Below are 21,242 nucleotides of genomic sequence, written 5' to 3'. Positions count from 1 at the left end.
GCCACCTTCCCGTATCTCGATAACGTCAGCATCTGCGGCCACGACCAGCAGGACCACGACATCAACCTCCAAAAATTCCTCCGAACCGCAAAACTCCCTAATTTAACTTACAATAAGGATAAGTGTGTGTTTAGCACTGACCGTCTAGCCATGCTTGGCTACATAGTGCGTAACGGAGTGATAGGCCCCGATCCCCTGATGGAACTCCCTCTCCCCAACTCCCTCAAATCCCTCAAACGCTGCCTGGGCTTCTTCTCATATTATGCCCAGTGGGTCCCCAACTACGCAGACAAAGCCAGCTCCCTCATCCAGTCCACCTCCTTTCCCCTGTCGATGGAGGCCCGCCAGGCCTTTAGCCGCATCAAAGCGGATATCGCAAAGGCCACGATGCATGCTATCGACGAGTCCCTCCCATTCCAGGTCGAGAGCAACACGTCTGACGTAGCTCTGGCGGCCACCCTAAACCAAGCGGGCAGACCCGTGACCTTCTTGTCACGAACCCTCCACGATTCCGAAATCCGCCATTCCTCGGTGGAAAAGGAGGCACAGGCCATAGTCGAAGCTGTGCGATATTGGAGGCATTATCTGGCCGGCAGGAGGTTTACTCTCCTCACAGACAAACGGTCAGTAGCTTTCATGTTCGATAATGCACAGAGGGGCAAGATCAAGAACGACAAGATCTTGCGGTGCCTGATCGAGTTGTCCACGTACAACTACGATATCTTGTATCGTCCTGGGAAGCTCAATGAGCCTCCCGATGCCCTATCCCGCGGTACCTGCGCCAGCGTGCAGATTAACCGCCTCCGCTCCCTCCACACGGAACTCTGTCATCCAGGGGTCACCCGTTTTTACCATTTTATTAAGACCCGCAACCTGCCCTACTCCGTTGAGGAAGTCAGGACCGTCACCAGGGATTGCCACGTCTGCGCCGAGTGCAAACCGCACTTCTACCGCCCTGAACAAGCGCATCTGATCAAGGCATCCCGCCCCTTTGAACGTCTCAGTATAGACTTCAAGGGCCCCTCCACTCCAACAACCGTAACACATATTTCTTGAGTGTTATCGACGAATACTCCCGCTTCTCTTTCGCCATTCCCTGTCCCGACATGACCACGACAACCATCATAAAGGCCCTCCTATCCATCTTCTCCCTGTTCGGTTACCCCGGGTACATCCACAGCGACCGGGGGTCCTCCTTTATGAGTGACGAACTGCGTCAATTCCTGCTCAGCAGGGGCATAGCCTCTAGTAGGACGACCAGTTATAACCCCCGGGGTAACGGTCAGGTCGAGCGGGAGAATGGCACCATTTGGAAGACCATCCTGCTGGCCCTACGGTCCAGAGATCTCCCTATTCCCCATTGGCAAGAGGTCATCCCCGACGCCCTGCATTCGATCCGGTCTCTCCTCTGTACTACCACTAATCAAACGCCTCATGAACGTCTTCTCGTTTTCCCCAGGAAGTCGTCCTCAGGATCCCCTGTCCCGACCTGGCTGGCCACTCCCGGGCCCATCTTGCTCCGGAAGCATGTGCGGGTGCACAAGTCCAACCCGTTGGTTGAGCGAGTCCAGTTACTCCACGCCAACCCGCAGTTAGCGTACGTGGAGTATCCCGACAGTCGGCAAGATACGGTCTCGCTTCGGGACCTGACACCCGCCGGCGTGCGGCCTTCCCCCACTACATCAACAGCTCCCCCCCAACCCCAATTCCCCCCAGCGCCCCCCGCGCCCCCACGACCCAGCACACATGCCCCCTCTTCCCCGATTACAGCGTCTCCACCACCGGCCCGGAGTATGGAGGCACATCTATGACCGACGCTCCCGGAGGCAAGGACGACCATCGGCCCAACGTCACCGGCTCCACTGCGACGGTCCTCCAGACCACCACGGGCACCCGCTAGGCTGATCGTGCCCATCTGATGTGGCCATGGGACTTTTTTTGGACATTTTCTGTTATTCTGTTGTTAGTAGTTAATAGTAGTAGTATTGTTTTGCCACGAGCCAGTGGGCAGCCCACCTTTATCGATTTTCGCTGCTCATACCACCAGTCCTCGGACCACCCCCCTCTCTCTGCCACTTACACAACCCCCCCCGCCTTCTTTCTCCACAAGGGGTGAATGTGGTGGTATGGATATGAGCACTGCCATTGGTGCAGAGCACTGGCCTCCCATTGGCTCTGGCTGGTCATGTGCCTCTCGTCCGATTGGGTGGGTTTAGTCATGTGACTGCTCTCCAATTGGTCGAGAGGCAAGTAGGCCCCGCCTCCGAGGTGAGGTATAGGTACCCAGAGTTCCCGGCGGTCGGCCTTACTCTGTAGTCGACCACCGGGCTAACAACTAGCTGATTAAAGCCACAGTTCGGATCCTAATTGTGTCTTGAGTCGAATTGATGGTACATCACCCACATCCATTCTCCATCCCAGACTCTGACCACCCCTTCTCCAAGACCACATCCCCCCAATGCGGCGCATGATCTAAGATCACTGTCGCAGAATACTCTGACCCCCTGACTCCAGCCAATAACGCCTTCCCCAACATGAAAAAGTCTATTCTCGAGAACACTTTATGTACCGGGGAGAGAAATGAATATTCTCGCACGCTCTCATGTGCAGGAACCTCCACAGGTCCACTCCTCCCAGGAGCCCACTCAGCACCTTTTCCCTCATGCAACCCTGCCCTCCCCCCCGCGCGCACGCCTGACTGGGCTATCCTCGGCCCCTGAACCATATTCCATTCCCCCTACTATTAACTCATGAGTGCCCAAGTTCGGGATGGCACCCAGCACCCTCTTTGTAAACCCTACATCATCCCAGTTAGGGCCATATACACTCACTAATGCCATCAACCTCCCCTCCAATGCCCCCGTCACAATCACGTACCTGCCCCCCTGCTCTGCCACCCCATTCTCCATCTGAAACCTCACCCCCTTGCCCACCAAGCCCCACTATCGAACCCAGAAAGGAACACCTGACTCACCAAGCTCTTCCTGCACCTCACCAGATCCTTCACCCTCGGGTGGGTCTCCTGCAGCATCACCACATCGGCTTTTTAGTACGCAAACACCCTCTACCTCTTCACTGTTCCCCCCAATCCCCTCATATTCCACGTTACAACTCTGCTATTCTGACCAAGGGTCTCTCAACCCTCCCCACCCCCCTACTCCTTCTATCCACCATCATCAAAACCCCGGGCCCTGCCCACTGGGCCTGACCCGCAGAGTCCCTTTATTGCCATTGAACCCCTCCCCTACTCCTTGAATCCTCCCATTCACTTTCTCTTGAAAACACCTCTTCCAGTATTGATCCCATCCCCCCACCTTTCATACCGCCCAGGCCTATAAACCCAATAAACCCTTGGTTCGACCAAGCTCCAATGACCACGGCCCCTCCCCTGCCACACCCCGTATACTATGCAACCTCCGCTTCAGACATCCCTCCTCCCACCCCTCCCCCATGCCCAGTCCCTGAAAGCAAAAGACAAACAAACAAAACCAGTGGAAAAGAAACACTCCCCAAAAAACCCCCATCACCCCAAAGTTCATTAACCTCCTATCCACCGTATCCTATTCCACAGGTTAGGCTACCTTCCCTACCAACCAGCCAATAATCCCAAACGTCCAACCATTCCCATCACTCATACAAATCAATGAACATCCTTAAACAAGACAAGAAATGAAACTATATACAACATTTTACCCCCCTTCCCTCAGTCCAAAGCCAAACCCCATCCCAACTCTCATTTTAACCCCAGTCCTTCAGCCTTCACCGCCTCCACTATCTCAAAGTAGAAGTCCTTCGAGTTGTAGGTCACCCTCAGCTTCACCGGTGACTACGCCAAACCTCACACCGTTGCTATAGAATGCCGCCTTCACCTGACCAAAGGCCACCCGCCTTCTTGCCTGCTCCACGGTTAAGTCCTAGTATATATGAATACCAGCTCTTTCCCACTGCACCTCAAGCCTTTGTTTTGCCCAACTCAGGACCTTCCCCTTAACGTGGTATTTAGGAAAACAAATTATGACTGCCCTTGGCGACTCATTTGTCTTCAGCTTGGGCCTGCGTGACCGATGAGCCCGGTACAATTCATACCAGGAGGGCTCCCCACCCCCCTCATTCAGCAGCTCCGGCAGCATCTTCGCGAAGTACTCAGTTGGCCTCGGGCCATCCACCCCCTCGGGCAAGCCCGCAATTCTCAAATTCTGCCACCTCCACCTGTTCTCCAGGTCCTCCATCTTGGCTTCAAGTCCTTTACTGGGCTCCAGCACCCTCCGCAGCTCGTCACCCATCGAGGTGAACTGGACACTGTGCTGCGACAGAGCTTCCTCCACCCCCTTCAGTTTCTCTCCTTGTTCTGTCACTTCGGCTGATGTCTTCAAATCAGCCGCCTTCATCAGGGCCATCGCCTCCTTCACCAGCTCCTTCATCGCTGCCATCATCTCCTTACGCATCACTTCCATATGTTTAGTAAACTGCTTTTCAAACTCCCAGCCATCACCTCGGTCAAAGTCTCTACTGTTGAGGGCGTGGCCCCACCCAGCAAACCAACCTCTGCCATTTTTCCTACTGCTGGGCTGACCTGTTCACTCAACGGTGAACCTTTGCTCAGCCCCTTCTTCCCGACGGCTTTTCTCGGGTTCTTTGACATTTTCCTCCTTCCTGATGTCTTCCTGCACCAGCTTATCCGAAAACTGTCTCTGGGACCGGACATTAAACTCCAAAAAAAAATGAGCCTCGAGCAGGAGCCAACCAATGTGCAACTTCCATCTACATGTCGCCACTTGAAGTCAACGCATGAGATCGAGCAAAGTAACCCCACACACAACAGGTCAGATTCACATTCTGCAGTCTGGGCACATCTAATCAGGAATGCTGCTGAACAATTAACTAATTAAGAGGAGGAGGAGAAGACTCCATGAACATCTTTACCCTCAATGATGGGCGAACCCTACCAGTAAATGCAAAGGACAAGGTTAAAGCGTTTGAAACCATCTTCAACCAGAGGTCCCGTGGATGATTCATTTCAGTCGACTACTGAGGTTACCCCATCACAGGAGCTAGATTTCAGCTGATTTAGTCAGCACATGAGGTGAAGTCCTCGCACCTTTCGCAGAGAATTTATAGCACAGAAAGATGTCATTAGGTCGACCTGATCCATCTTACTTCATCTAACTCAATCAACATTCCTTTCTCATGTACTTATTTAGCTTCTCCTGAAATGCATCTTTACAACTCTCTTCAACCATTCCATATGATAGCAAGTTCCACATTCTCACCACTCTCTGATGAAAGACATTTATTTTGAATTCCTTATTTAGCTTATATTGGCTAACCTATACTTGTAGGCCCTAGAATTGGAGACCCCACACGTCGTGGTTTACTTTCCATCTATTTCATTCTTGATTAAAAACAAGCTGCTACCACAATGTTTGGCAATAACGCACAGCAGAATGGCATGATGATTAATGCTAACCAACGCAAAAATCTTAAAGTTGAATGATCTCTTCATTTGGACACCCCAGAATGTAATCCACCCCTAGTCCAACGTAGTAATGCATAAAGGATATCCTTTTGAACAGAACAATGTCCCGGAAAAGTAAATAATCTTTCCATATTTGCATGCACTGACATTCTAATGGGTTGGAATTTCATTTACACTCATGGGCAGGGTGCTTCTGCCTGGGCAAGCTTTGTAAAATGTCCCAGTTCTCCGTACTGGTAAACAGTGTGGCTTTAATTTGTGAGACTCTAGGATTATCCCTGTGCATAATCGGAGGCTTGGTTCGGTGCCTAATCTCTCTGGATTTTAATAAGGTGCATCGCAAGAGCACGTTATGCACCAAATCTGCGTGTAATTCTTGGTAGTTTGGTTTGACATCTCTGAACTATAGATTTATAATCTTTATTGCCTGTGTGTCAGACTTTAAAATAGTACCATAGGATCTTTCACATCCACCTGGTTTAACATTTGATCTGAAAGACAATGCAGCAGTCCCTCTGGAGTTCATTGAATTGCCAGCATAGATCATGCGCTTGGTTCTCCGAGATAGGACGGGTACTTTTGACTTAAGAGGTCAGACCAAGCCAAACCTAAATCTTTTGGTGGGTGAGAGGAGATTTGTAGTGTTGGACACACTGAGGGTGCATGCCCTAAATACCTTGAACTGTCACACAAGAGGGCAAAATCTGTGTTTTATCCAGCCAGCATTTCAAGACACGTTCTGTTGTGTGTTAACCCATTCTGCTGTACAGTCAGTAAAGACTGAAAGTTCTTACCAGCCAAAGCCATTGACAAACGGAATTCATCATTCAAAATCTGCAAAATCTCTTTGACTCCCTCTTCTCCCTGAAGATAAAAGAATTCAAAAGATGGTGATATTGCAGAATACACGCAACCTGTTGAAATCCTGCAGCATATCACAGGATTGACATAACATTCATAAACCTCCTCTCGGGCGCGATTCTCCGCCACCCACGACGGGTCGGAGAATAGCGGGAGGGCCTTCCCGACATTTTTCCCGACCTCCCGCTATTCTCCCCCCCCACGACACGAATCGCTGCACGCCGTTTTTTTTACGGCGAACAGCGATTCTCCCCTATCCGATGGGCCGAGTTCCCAGGCCTTTACGGCCGTTTTCACGAACTCAAACACACCTGCTCTCACCGTTCGTGAAAACGGCCGCAAAGTTCCGTTCCCGACAACCATGGCACCGATTGGCATGGCCGCACCACGGCCGTGCCAAGGGTGGCATGGGCCCGCGATCGGTGGGCACCGATCGCGGGCAGCGGGTCCGAAACCCACGCACTCTTTGTTCCTCCGCCGCCCCGCAGGATCAGGGCGGCTGAGGGGCATGACGGCCCGCGCATGCGCGGGTTTGACGCATATGCGTGATGACATCATCTGCGCATGCGCGGGTTGGAGCCGTCCAATCCGCGCATGCGCGGCTGACGTCATCGTGCGCGTCAGCCGCCGTGACCCTTGGCGCGCGGGCTTAGCGACGGTCGCTAAGCCTGCGATGCCGTGGTTCACGGGGCCCCGCTGCTAGCCCCGACCGGGGAGGAGAATCGGGTCCCGGGAGGGGGCGCGGAGGCTGCCGTGAAACACGGCCAGTTTCACGGCAGCCTTTACGACTCTCCGCATTTGCGGAGAATCGCGCCCAGTCTATCTCTTCAGCTTTAAGCTATTAGTCAACTCTTCAATTTGTCATTGTTTAGGTTGGTACATTTATTTAATGCAGGTGTGAAAAAAGTTATTTTTCAATCGTATAAAAAAAACTGCTGCCTGATATTTGACTCCATTAGAGAAACATCCTGCCTTAGCAGTCATTCTTACGTTGTAATTCTGTAGCAAACATGTCTTGTCTCAGACAGGGCATTGCCTGGCTCAGAATGTCCATAAACTCCTTTTCAATCTGTCTGGACTTTGTGGTTCTTTCCAGAAAAATATCCTTGCCAACATAGATTTAGATTTATAATCTTTATTGCCACATGGACTTGGGTCCACTCAGCTGGAGCTCGTAAGGTCGGGCATAAAAGCTGGCCCGATTACTGCCGTGGGCAGACTTTATGTTCTGTTAAATAAATCACTTTTGTAAACCCTACCGCTGGAACCCTGGTCATTAAACAATCATAAATCTTCACTCCTGCTGAAAATAAGGCATTCCTGCTTGCCATTGTTTAGCAAACAACTCTGCAACGGTTTTTGATTCGTGTGTCAAGCAATGCTTATCCATTGTAAGCAATTTATTTGCAGTCAATGGAATCACTGAAGAATCACTGAACTGGAATCTTCATGCGTCCAGAGTACTTTTTCCTTTGTTACAGTATAATGCAAGATGGCGTTGCCCACATGATCACAGAAAGTGAATGTGTTGTGACATTAATTTTGGTAAATGAGATTTTATGGCTTGTGAGAAGCAATTAAGAGGCCTTTAAGCAATGCCAAGTTGTGGAGGGATGGAGTCACAGGAAAGAACGCATTGAGAATTTGGAAGAGGTAGTTGGCACGGAGGTTTGAGGAGCAGGTAGTAATTGAGAGGGCAAAGGAAGTAATGAAGGAACAAGTTTTTAGGGCAGTGAAATAGTAAGGGGATGGAGTGGGTAGAGTGGCGCAGTTCGAATCTGAATTGGTGAGTTGGGGAATGGGCAATAACCAGTATTTTGGGGAGGTGAGTGAGGGCAGTGACATGCTGAATGGGTAAAGACCTAGGTCGTGGTGAATATTTGGGGGTTGTTGGGGATAATGAAGAATATATAGTTGCGTAATTGTAGGCATTGGGGGTGTTTGGGATTGGAGAGGATACAAGATTAAGAATCGTTGGAAGCAAAGTAAAGAAATAAAAGGCTACCAAAGACTTCCAAAACTTTTTAGCGATGGTGCAATGGATACATGAAGAAGTTGAAGGTCAGCACTGATAATGAATAAAAGTATCAATTAATTACCTTGTAAACAAGACCCCAAACCACAGGCCGGCCAATAAAAACGCACTTGGCACCAAGAGCTAAAGCCTTGAGCACGTCACTTCCTGTACGGATTCCACCATCCAAATAAACCTCAATTCTTCCTTGTACAGTGTCCACAATTTCTGATAGGGCATCTATCTGCAAACGTTCAAATAAGTATTATTCTTTCAATTCGTCATTCAGTTTGGAACTAAGAGAAATGACAATATTTCCTAACTTAGTGAAATTTGCTGTTAACTAAGGTGGGTGGCACGATTTAATGGGAAAAGTTCGAAGTGCCGTGTCAGGCTCAACTTCCTGGGTGCTTCCCGACGGCCGTGCCAGCGAGACCATGACCTGTATTTAACATCACTTTGTGCCAGAATGAACACCCACAAGCTTCACAGTGGAAATGGCCGATTCGCCTGGACAGCGCCCGGCAACTCCCGCTAACAAGGGACAACTGCTCTTAACCGCTCCCTCCGAGCACACTCCAGTCAGCATACAGCCATGCCAGCACATAGGCCTGCTCCATGCTTCGGGGATGCCAATCTGGCCAGGCAGCTTAACACCATGGAGGCAAGACAGGATACAGGACACCCTGTTCCCCTGAGGGGGTCTGAGGACCAGCCAGAGGGCCGCCAATGCCACCTGGGATTGAGTGGCAGCGGCAATCAGTTTGGGCAGATTGACCAGGAGGACCTCTACTGCAAAAACAAGGACAATGACCCCCACCAGGCTGCAAGGGTAAGCTGACACCAGGCTCCTGGCATCTGTCCCAGCTGCCACCACTCTGACTGCGTTCTCTCTCTCCCCCCCCCCCCCCCCCCCGTAAGTCGCTGGCTGGCATCTCGCACATTCACCGCCACCCCCAGCATTTACCACGCCTGTGCCTCAGCACATCCTGGCACCCACAAGCACAACATCTCCAATCCCAGGTGCAGTACCCACACCTGCCACCTGATGCATCAAGCGTGCAGCTCACAATGCACTCTCGTCATCCCCACAGGAGATGTCAGCCCACAATAGGCGGCAAAGGGCCCAGACAGGTGGGGTGGTTCTGGACAGAGTTCTCACTCCCCATGAGGAATGGGCCCTGTAAATCGTGGGGTTTGCCATGGAGAGAGCAGTCACCAACAGTGAGGTTGCCCTGCACCGCAGAGGTGAGGATCCACTGCATCTTCACCTAGATGATCTGTCTCAAGTGAGTTATTCATGTCAGATGAAATGATCCTCCCCTGTCACTGATCACATGTCCATTCTCTCACAGGATTACCATCTGATGGCGCCAGGCCATGTGGGGTCATCGCCACACACTGCCACCCAAGTGAACACCTCGGAGGAGAGCTCTGAGGATACCACCATTGAGGCGTCTCAACTATCACCCCCACCTTCCACCAGCTCCCACCTTCCACCAGCTCTGAAACACACATCTCGGTGGGCGACATTAGTAGATATACTTCTGGGGCACAATCTGGTGAGCACCACACAGATGCTGATGCACATCAGGTGGAGACAGGTACATCCAAGGGCGTTAGCAGTCGGAGCTTTGCTGGATCCCAGGATCAGCTGAGTCCCAGGCAGATGCTGAGCCTCTGGGCAAGGTTATCCCGGAGCTGATGCTCGGGCATGGCTGTGAGATTCAGGAGGGTTGTCAGCGACATCGGATTGGAGGAGATGATGCCGACGATATGTGGCACCGAGGTCAATACTGCTAGTGTGGTGATCACAGTGGAAAGCCTGCAGCATGAGGTCAGCGTTTTGAGTGGTGGTGTCCAAGGCGTGGCTCAGTCAGTGATGACCATATCTGAGGGCCTCGACAACATGTCCCAGTCGTTGGGGGATGCGTCCCAGATGCCGATGGAGATCGCCGAGGAACTCCAGACCATGTCCTAGGCACAGGAGAACATTGCGGGGCCACTCCAGAATGTGGCCCAGTCACTGAGGAGCATCGCCGAGCGTGTCAACACCATGGTCCAAACAACAGGGAGGGGCCATGGCCGGCAGTTCCAGATGGCCAGAGGCCTCTGGAGCTCACTTCAGCTGCCTCTTTGTCCAATGAAGTCCACCAAGGCCCCAAGGGCACCATCTGGGAGGAGAGAGGGCTGGACTCGACCAGGTGCCTTTTACCAGGGAGACAACGGCGGTCTCTATCTCACCCGAATCCCTCCTCAAGACACCGGCAGGGCATGGAAGCTTAAGAAAATTAGGGATCCGTGAGTGGGCGCTGGGGGATGGGGGAGGAGGGGCGACATCATCTGTAGCTTTGGAGAATGAGGGTTTTGAATGTTCATAATTGAAACATGTTACACCTGATATACAGAAAGCATTATTCCTCACAGTGGGAGGCCTGCACCCCACCCCCTGTTGCCCTCTGCTCCCTTCACCCCTTCCCTCGCGGGCACAATGGTCTTGGATCAGGAGGCCCCAATGAAGACCATGTACAGGTGATGGGGTGTGAGCGCATTGCCAGCAGAAAGACAGGAGTCAGACTGTGGAATAGACTAAGGAATACCAGAGCTTTCCTCACAGCGAGTTTCATCACTCTCCTGCCTTGCATAATGACCCGCTGTTGGTGCTGACGCAGGCCCATCGCCCTGGAGTGATGTTACACAGGCCCTGTGAGGGTGGAACAAAGTAGGCGGGGAGGATATGTGGGAGATTCTGGGAACGGCGGGGGAGGAAGGGTGGGGGTGTGATAGATCGAGATGGTCAATGGTGGGAGGGGTGATCAGGGAAGTTGGGAGAGGGGGGGGGAGAGGAGGGAATGGGGGAAAGGTGGAATCGGGAGAACTGGAGGAATTGAGGGGCAGGGGAGTTTGGGGGGGATAAAGGGGGTGAACTGATGGACAAAGCCTCGTCCTCTGAGAAGCGTGCAAGAATGAGGGCCTTCTGACCCTCGAGGCATGCGGGATATTTACCGCCTAACCTCCTTCCTCCAACGGGTCCTCCTCGGGCTCGTCCTTCAGGCCCTCCTGATCCCCCTCAGATGAGGCCGCACGTCCCTCTCCTCCTCCTCCAGCACATCGCCCTGCTGCTGTGCCAGGTTGTGAAGGGCACAGCAGACCACCACAGAGCGGGAGACCCTCTGGTGGGTGTACTGCAGTGCATCAAAAGAGCATTTTCAGCAGTCCGATGCACCGCTCAATGACAGCATGGGTTGCCACATGAGCCTCTTTACATTGTATCTTCTCCTCAGTCTCCGGCTTCCATACTGGCGTCATCAGCCAGGACCTTAGCAGGTATCCCTTATTCCCCAAGAGCCAACCCATCATCCTGGAATGGTTCTTTAAGACGCCGGGGATCTCGGAGTGTCCCAGAATATAGTTATCATACAGTCCCTGGGAAGCGTATATACACATACATGCCCAGAGGCGGTGGTTGCTCACGAGTTGAACAATCAGGGAGTAGAATCCCTTCCAGTTAATGAAGGGAACTCCCTGATCCTGGCGCGCACAAGGCAACATGCATGCCGTCTATTACTCCCTGGACCTTGGGTATCTCAGCGATGGCAGAGAATCCTGCTGCTTGTGCATTTTGATCCAGCTCAAAGTTGGTATAGTCAGCTGCCTGCCCATACAGAGCATCTGTGACCTCACGGATGCACTTGTGGGATGTAGCTTGTGAAATGACGCGCAAGTCCCCGCTCGAGCCCTCGAATGATCCGGTGGCATAAAAGGTCAGGGCTGCAATAACCTTCATGGCCACCGGAAGCATCTGTCCTCCTCCTCCAAACGGTGCCAAGTCCGCAAGGACACGGCAAAGGTGCTGCACCATCTCCTTGTTGAGACAGAGCCTCACGTGGCACAAGCTGTCCGTCATCTCCTTGACCAACGACACCTGCACAACTTGGGCCACTGCCAGTGTCACCCTCTGGGTCCCTCCTCGGTCTGATCGGTGGCCAGGTCTTCAGGGTGGACTGCGGCCTGCACATGGGGTGCCGCTTCGAGACAGCTGTGAAGCTGCTGCCACTTTCTCTGGTATTTGGTCCCCTGGGCTGCTACCAACATCGCGAGGGTTGCCATTGAGGGGTCAACAACACCATCCATATTGTTATATCTGTAAAGAATTGGAGAAGATGAGAGACCGGCAATCAGTTAGGCTTTCCACCCAGTCACCCTCAAATCCCCATGCCTCACCCATCCTTACATGTCCTGCCTTCTCTCAGAGTGCCATCCATGGAGCCAGTTGTGCCGGGGGACCCTGCCATGCACACTCACCCCCTGCCACATCAGGAGCCTCTAGACCCTAGACCCTGCTGGAAATACTTGGGGACCATGCTCAGGTACACCCCACCTACCCACACACTCATCCTCTGGTTGCGGGGATATCCCCAGTGCTGAAGCCCAGCTCTTGGATGTACGATTGTTGGCTGCTGCCCCGGTGGTGTTGATACCCACAGTGTTCAGGCAAAGTTTCCAGGCCTCACAGTTTGACTGGAATACTGGGCAATAAAACTCGTCAATAAAACTCATGAGAATGCACTTGAGAATATTTTGTTTATTAAACGGTCAACGGTATCAATCTAGAACAAAGAACAAAGAAGAAAGAAAATTACAGCACAGGAACAGGCCCTTTGGCCCTCCTAGCCTGCGCCGAATCAGATCTACAAAAAGAGGAAGAGGGACCAACTACTTAGCAGTTCATGTAGCACACCAGCCATCAATCAACAAGGGAAAGGTACCAGGCCAAACACAAAAGTACCTGTTTACTATGGAATATTGATACAAACACAAAGCAACAACAGTTTACTTGTACAAAGAAAACTAAACACACAGTATCACCTCATGCAGGTCCACAACAAAGCGGAGGATCCTTGCTGAAAGGGGCGGCAGTAAACAAGCACACATCCTCCAGGCATTAAATAGTCAACAGTGCAATAAAGTCACCAGCAATCCGCAAAAGCACTTTCATCAGGTTTCTCATTCGGATCAATCTATCTCTCCCCCTCCCACAGCTCCCAGCAGTAGACTCCCAAAAGCGGAAAATTAGACCGGAAAGTCACACCGACGCAGAGCATGCCAGAAGAGAGAAAGAGAATCCCCTCCTCTTTTCCAGAACTGGCAGCAGGTCATCATATATCATCCTTACTTTGCTTCAGGCCACAGAAGAAAAGAGGCGGTAGCAAAAATCCACATGGCCTCCAGGTATTAAACATGAGAAAGGCAACAGTACAATATAGTCACCAGCAATCTGCAAAAGCATTTCTTCAATACCTTCGGCAAGTTGCTCATTCAGATCAATCCGTCTCTCTCTCTCTCTCTCTCACTTCGGCAGCTTCAAGCAGTAAACTCCTCAGCAAGGGAAAATCTCCTTGACTCAAATCACATCAGAAGAGAGAAAGAGCTTCCCCTTCCACAGCGCTGGCAGCAGGTTATCTTACATCTTCCCTTTCCGTCCTCCAGGCCACAAAAGCAAAGGGGCTGCAGCAAACAAACACACAGGGCGCAATTCTCCGCACTCACGACGGTGCGGAGAATAGCGGGGGTCGTAAATTTTTACGGCCACGCTAGTCTGACGCCCTCCCGCTATTCTCCCCCCCCCCCCCACGCCCGACTCCTGACACGAATCGCTGCCGCCGTTTTTTTACGGCGAGCAGCGATTCTCAGCTGGCCGATGGGCCGAAGTCCAAGCCCTTTACGGCCGTTTTTACGAACGGCAAACACACCTGGTCTGGCCGTTCGTAAAAACGGCCGTAAAGTTCGGATCTTGGCAACCATGGCACCGATTGGCACGGCAGTACCACGGCCGTGCCAAGGGCCCGCGATCGGTGGGCACCGATCGCGGGCAGCGGGTCCGATTCCCGCGCACTCTTTGTCCTTCCGCCGCCCCGCTGTATCAATTCACGGGGCGGCTGAGGGGCACCCCGGCCCGCGCATGCGCGGGTTTCGCGCAAATGCGCGATGATGTCATCCGCGCATGCGCGTGTTGGAGTCTTCCAATCCGCGCATGCGCGGCTGACGTCATGTAACGCGTCAGCCGTCGCAAACTCTGGCAAGCGGGCTTAACGAAATTCGTTAAGCCCGCGATGCCGGAGTTCACGGCCGCGGCATGCTAGCCCCGACCGGGGACCAGAATCGGTTCCCGGTCGGGGAGGGGGAGGCTGGCGTCAAACCCGCTCGTTTTTGACGCCAGCCTTACGATGTCTCCCTGTTTGGGAGAATCGCGCCCACAGTCTCCAGGCAGCTGCAGCTACATTCGGATTAATCTGCCTCTCTCTCCCCCTCCTGCATCTCCCAGCAGTAGACTCTCAACAGTGGAAAGTCACACCAGTGGAGAGAAAAAGCACCCCTTCAGCTTCTCCAGCGTTGGTAGCAGGTCATTTTACATCTACACTTTCCTTACTCCAGTCTCAGAACAAAAGAGGTAGCAGCTACCAGCAGGAGTAATCAGCAATTACAACCCGCAGCTCCACTTGAGAATATTTTGGTTGTTAAATAGTCAACAATACCTTTATGCAAAAAGATGAAAACAAACTACTCAACAGTCCCTATATTAAACTAACCATTAACCAACAACGAAAAGGCACCATGCCACACGGGAATGCCATGGGCTACGGGATAGGGTGGAGATGTGGGCTTAAGTCGAGTGGTCTTTCCAAGTGCCAGTGCAGACTCGATGGGCCGAATAGCCTCCTTCTGCCTTGTAAATTCTATGATTCTTTGATTCATACACACAAAAGCACCTTTTTGCTACAGAATATTGGTACAAACACAAAACTACAACAGTTCATTTATACAAAGAAAACAAAATCAACAGTTAACAGTACAATTAAGTCAACAGCAATCTGCAAAAGCATTTCTTGAACACATTCATCAAGTTGGTCATTCGGATCAATCCGCCTCTCCCTCTCCCTACTGCAGCTTCGAGCAGTTGACACCTCAGCAAGATAACAATCACACTGACACAAAGCACACCTGAAGAGAGAAAGATTGCCCCTTCCCCATCTCCAGCGCTGGCAGCTGGTGAGCTTACAACCTTCTTTCCTTACTTCTGGCCACAAAAGCAAAGGGGTGACAGCAAACAAACACATGACCTTGAGGCATTTGCAACTACCAGCAGAAGCAACCTGCAGCACCACTTCAGAACATTTTGTTTCGTTTCATTTCAGCACTATGTGAGTGCTGTGGAATGCTCACGTAACTAACAATGCCAGTTCCTTATTGCAATAGCCTTCAGCTGTGCAGTCAGAGGCTGCTCACAGTCAAAGGGAGTTAAAGTGACCTTCAGCATATAACTACTAACAGGGCTCTGTCCTGGAAGTGTTTGGTGGGACAGGCAGGCAGCAGCTGTAGTTGCCCCTGTTGTGGGTATATGCAATTTGGGAGATGGCCTGTAGGACCCACAGGCACTGAGCCCCTTACCCATCCACCCCAGCCCAGGAGCGATCCCCAAACAATGATACCCAGCCCACCAACCAGGCACCCCCCAATTTAATTGGTCTTAATTGGTGTCAATTGGTGACTCGCCGCACCTAGACGGGATCTAGAACCCGCCAACGGAAGCGGCCCTTTTACATCGCAAACTGATTGGCGCCTGGCATGGATCCCGATTTTGGCTGGCACGCATGGATCCATTAAATCATGCCCCTGGTGAAACTTCAGTTATATTGAATGGTTCCACTGTCTCTTTCAGCAAACACTAATCAAACTAAACAGAATAGAATTGTGATTTTCTTAAAATGAAAAGGATTATGAATCTTCATTATTTGGACTGTGAGGACTTAATGAATAAATCCCACCAAACAGTCAATATTATCTTAAGGACTCTTCTGCTTCACTGTGCAGTATTTGAGGAAATGCACATTCTAATTTTTATTCTTCATTCATGGGACGTGGGAGTCACTGGCAAGATCAGAATTTATTGTCCTTCTTTAATTGCCATGGAGAAGGGGTGAGTGAGTTGCCTTCTTGAACTGCTGCAATCCATGTGGTGGGGATACATTCACAATGCTATTAGATAGGGAGTTCCAGAATTTTAACCCAATGACAGTGAAGGACAAGGGATATACTTCTAAGTCAGGATGGTGTGTGACTTGGAGGGATCTTTCAGATAGTGGTGTTCCCATGGTCTGTTACTTTTGTTCCTCAGGATAATATAGGTCGCATATTTGAAAGACACCATTGAAGAAGCTTTACATCTAGGACACACTGAAAACAGTGTGCGCAGTGGTAGAGGGAACGTTTAAGGCGTGGATGGGATACCAGTCATGTGGACTGTTTTGTGCTGCAAGGCTCTGAGCTTCTTCCCTATTGCAGCTGCATTCATGTAGAAAAATGGAGAGTATTGAATCTCAGTCTTTACTTGTGCCTTGTTCCCATTATTTGGAAAGTCAGGAGATGAGTTAGTTACAACAGAATAACTGGCCTCTAATTTGTTCCTACTGCCGCAGTATTTATGTAGCTGGCCTGATTACGTTTCTGGTCAAGAGCGGCACGATGGCGCAGCGATTAGCCCTGCTGCCTCACGGCGCTGAGGGCCTGGGTTCGACCCCGGCCCTGCGTCACTGTCCGTGTGGAGTTTGCACATTCTCCCCGTGTCTGCGGTCTCACCCCCACAAAACCCAAAGATGTGCAGGATAGATGGATTGGCCACGCTAAATAGTCCTGTAATTGGAAAAAAATAATTGGGGATCCAAATTTACAAATAATTTTTTTTTAATAAGTATCTGGTCAGTGGTAACCCCCAGGATATTGATGGTGGGCATTCAGCAATAATTTGGTTGGCAAATTCCAGGGAGGAATGGTTAAAAAATTTTGTTCAAAATAGTCATTTCTTGGCAATTAATAATAATAATCTTTATTGTCACTAGTAGGCCTGCATTAACACTGCAATTAAGTTACTGTGAAAATCCCCTAGGGAGAATTCAGAATGTCCAAATCACCAAACAGCACGTCTTTCGGGACTTGTGGGAGGAAACCGGAATACCCGGAGGAAACCCACGCAGGCACAGGGAGAATGTGCAGACTCCATACAGACAGTGACCCAAGCCGTGAATCGAACCTGGGACCCTGGAGCTATGAAGCAACAGTGCTACCCACTGTGCCCATGTGAGGCGGATGTTATTTGCCATTTATCAGCCCAAGTCGGAATGTTGTCCAGGTATTTTTACATGTGGGCATGGACTATTTTTAATATTTGGGAGTTGTGAATGGCACTGAACATTTGATAATCATCAGTGAAAGTCCCATTTCTGACTCCATGATGGAGGGAAGGTCATTGATGAAAATAGTTGTGAATGGCACTGAACATTTGACAATCATCAGTGAAAGTCCCATTTCTGACTCCATGATGGAGGGAAGGTCATTGATGAAAATACTTGGGTGTAGGACATCAACCAGAGGAATTGCTGCAGCCATACACTGGGATTGAGATAGTTGGAGATGTCTTTACTTGTATTCTTTGGATAGAATGTTAAACTAAAACATTGGCTGAATTTTTCCAGCCGACCAGATCTTCAGGTCCTGCTGACAGCAACCTCTTGTCATGAGAAACCTGTTGAATGTGGTGGAACCTGAAGATCCTGCTGCCAGCCAATGGTGGGCCACTTCCACCACTGCAAAACGCTCTCCGGGGGAGTGCCGGGGGAAGGAATGGAAAATCCTACCCACTGTCTACTTGTACAATTGGATACAATGTGGCACAGTTTGAAGAAGGGGAGTGAGTTCTTTAGGTATCCTGGCCGACATTTGTGTTTCACCCAATATCATTCATCGCGTTTGCTGCTTGTGTTCAAATTGGCTGCCATGCTTGCCGATGTAATCACGGTGAATACTCATAAAAATGAACAGTTAATCATGGATTAAAGAAGGAAAGTAAAGAAGGAAAGAAGGACAGAGTGTTTTTGAGAGAGATAAATAAACTGACCGTAGCAGGGCCTCCATCAAGTTGCCTGCCTCCATGGTTTGACACAATGATACCTTGGACACCGTGTTCCACTGCCAGCTCTGCATCTTCTTTGGTTAGAATACCCTTAATAATTATAGGCAGGCGCGTTAATGACTGAAGCCAGTAGATATCTTTCCAGCAGATAGATGGATCCAAAGAATTGGCTGGCACTCCATACACCTCTGCTTCAGTATGATCCTGTTGTATAGAAGAATTGTTACATTGTGATAGCGGAGTATCAGCACAGTGGAAAGAGACTTTCATTATGTGGAAAACTCAGCTGAGGGTTGTAGGAGCTGTGTAATTCATCCAGACATTTTTAATCCTTTTGGCTCAATTCTACTTCAGAGGTAACTGATAAGTTGGGAGTGTATCGATGGTTTCTAAACCCAATCTGCAGGTAGTTTCTCAATATCAATTATGTGGCATACAAAGAAAACAGTCAAATAGGCAAATATTTGAACTGAAGATTGTAAGCAATGACTAGAATTTATTCTAATGGTAGACCTTAAATTGGAATAGATCATTGATTATAGAATTTACAGTGCAGAAGGAGGCCATGAGGTCCATCAAGTCTGCACTGGCCCTTGGAAAGAGCACTCTAGCCAAGCCCACACCTCCACCCTATCCCTGGAACCCAGTAATCTGACCCAACCTTTTGGACACGAAGGGCAATTTAGCATGGCCAATCAACCTAACCTGCACATCTTTGGACTGTGGCATGAAACCGGAGCACCTGGGGGAAACCCACGCAGACACGGGGAGAACATGCAGACTCCGCGCAGACAGTGACCCAAGCCGGGCATCGAACCTGGGACCCTGGAGCTGTGATGTAATTGTGCTAACCACTGTGTTACTGTGCAAATGTGCAAAACAACAGTTGGCGAATGCTTTAAGTTCACCAAGTACATTGTGTCTATAATTATAAAAAAGATATGTAGTAAGCTTATTCATATGAGCTCCCTAAACAAATACAGGGTTGCCTAACAATATGCTGCACAGTGCATGCCTGGTGCAGACTGATGGTGTGCACCCTGTACTTCTCAATATCTATTTCTCATCAAAAAAAACTACTGTGCAATCAAATTTAAGCCCTTGATCTTCAAGTATCTCAAGAAGGAGATGGTGTAAAAAGAGTGGAGGAAGAAAGGATGAAGATTGTTCTTCGCTTTTTCTTACCAGTTTTATTCATCATGTTAACTCTCCTCTCCTGAAGGTGTTCGCTCTTTTGCCAAATTATGGTTCATATGGATCATGCTATGCCTAAATGCAAGTGCTAACAGTGAGTCTTATCCGTCTCAACCATCCCTGATCTTGTCTTCACCAACATTTACCCATGGAATTCAGCAGACTTTGCCAAATAGCAATCACAAGTGGGGAGATTGGTTCTCTTTCCCCTCTGCACCCAGTAGCGCTGAAGCTAATTGGCACGACCCTGCTGCCACCCTGGCCAAGATCAGTTAATTTCCTGATGTATCTTTAGAAGGGGAAATAGCCATACCTCAAAAAAGCCATCAAGGTTTTTTACTTTGAGGTGAGGTGGTAGCTTAAAGTTGTTCCTGATATCATTTCGCCGCTTGCCGGTATAAGGGACATCCACAGTTAGGACAATGGCTTTGAATCCATGTGCTTCCACACGATGTACTAACTGCTCTGAGAGTTTACGGTTCCGATAGACATAGAGCTGAAACCATCGAAATCCATTTGGTGCTGCAGCTGAAATCTCTTCCAAAGAACAGGTGGAGTATGTGCTTGCAATGTAACATGTATTCATGGATTCAGCAGCTATAAAACAACACACACAAACCGATCAAAATCCACGTTATTGTTTGTTCAACTCGCTGATGCTAAGATTTACATGTTCTTTGATATGTAAGGATTATATTAGAGTCTAGTTGTTTAAAATTCTTGGAACTAGATTCAATTTCAGCCCAAGAGAAGGTGACATTTTTCTCTTTCTTGAATTAATGAAGCATTTACCATTGAACATTAGTCATTTTGTTCCAATAGTTATGTTCACATCAAAGATTAGGCTTAAATGTGCTGAATTATTACATTATTCTGCTGTATGCCATTATTATAATACAGAAATTTCCAGACATGATGACATTAGTTAGACCATGGCATCATTAGCTGGACACTTGTGCTGATTAACTCTCACCGAAGCAGGTAGAAAGTTATTTTAACAGCCCTACCTCCATTACAATCTATGATGATTGTATATTTCCTTCATTTAAACCAGTGCCCACACTCGCTGCTACTTAGATAGAAAAATAGTGGCCCTGGAGATCTTCATAGTGATGAAATTTACATAATTTCCTGCCCTGGGAATAGAAAGCCAGAAACTATGGAATATTTTGATCTTTGGTTACTTATTTGTTTATTGGTACTTGCAAGTGGTGTAAACAGACTGGTGTCCAAAACTCACAGCAATTGCATTTTGGCGTGTGGCTATGTTAACATGCCTTTGTTTGTATTACTGCAATAATATGAATACAATTATCGTTTGAAGAGAAAGTGTTTAGTATGAAGTACCACGAGCTGTACTCATCTCCCCATCATGCCATGCCATGCAATGGAAGGCAGTAGGTGCGATTCCAATGGGAAAACTGATCTCCATGCCCTGGATGGTTACCCTCGTGTCTGTTATGGAGACATCTCTTAGCATTCGAGGACGCAGACGGATCCTGCAAAATTAGCAGAAATTTGAAATTAGGTTGCATTCTTTAATCTATGCAATTCAATGTCATATCACATCTCCCTTCATAAACTGAACTGTCTTACATTTTAGCCTATACTACCTGGGTACAAAGTATCGCCCAGGTAAAGTGAGAGGAGGAACAAACACTCATAACAGAGCTGACACAATTTCTGTTCCATTTAAAACCAGGCGGCTGCCATTACAGGTCACTGCCGAG

The 21,242-nt window shown here is 49.5% G+C and overlaps 1 protein-coding gene across 9 annotated transcripts in view; it reads right to left on the bottom strand.

Annotated features, from left to right (window-relative positions):
- The window catches only part of hao2 (hydroxyacid oxidase 2 (long chain)), a 242,731-nt gene that overhangs the window by 7,898 nt on the left and 213,591 nt on the right, over window positions 1-21,242 (bottom strand). For 8 of the 9 annotated variants that reach the window (XM_038801985.1, XM_038801981.1, XM_038801983.1 and 5 more), the window contains 5 exons: window positions 20,860-21,011; window positions 19,826-20,109; window positions 18,304-18,522; window positions 8,437-8,595; window positions 6,271-6,340 (listed from right to left, as the gene is read on the bottom strand). In XM_038801985.1, the coding sequence (XP_038657913.1) occupies window positions 6,271-6,340; window positions 8,437-8,595; window positions 18,304-18,522; window positions 19,826-20,109; window positions 20,860-21,011 (884 nt within the window). Of the gene's footprint in view, window positions 1-6,270; window positions 6,341-8,436; window positions 8,596-18,303; window positions 18,523-19,825; window positions 20,110-20,859; window positions 21,014-21,242 lie in introns of all 9 variants that reach the window. The other variant, XM_038801987.1, reaches the window with a different exon arrangement.

The sequence above is a fragment of the Scyliorhinus canicula genome, chromosome 7 (assembly GCF_902713615.1).
Source record: "Scyliorhinus canicula chromosome 7, sScyCan1.1, whole genome shotgun sequence".
Lineage (NCBI taxonomy): Eukaryota > Metazoa > Chordata > Chondrichthyes > Carcharhiniformes > Scyliorhinidae > Scyliorhinus > Scyliorhinus canicula.
Note: the sequence above shows the minus strand (reverse complement) of the source record. Positions and strands in the feature narration are given on the sequence as shown.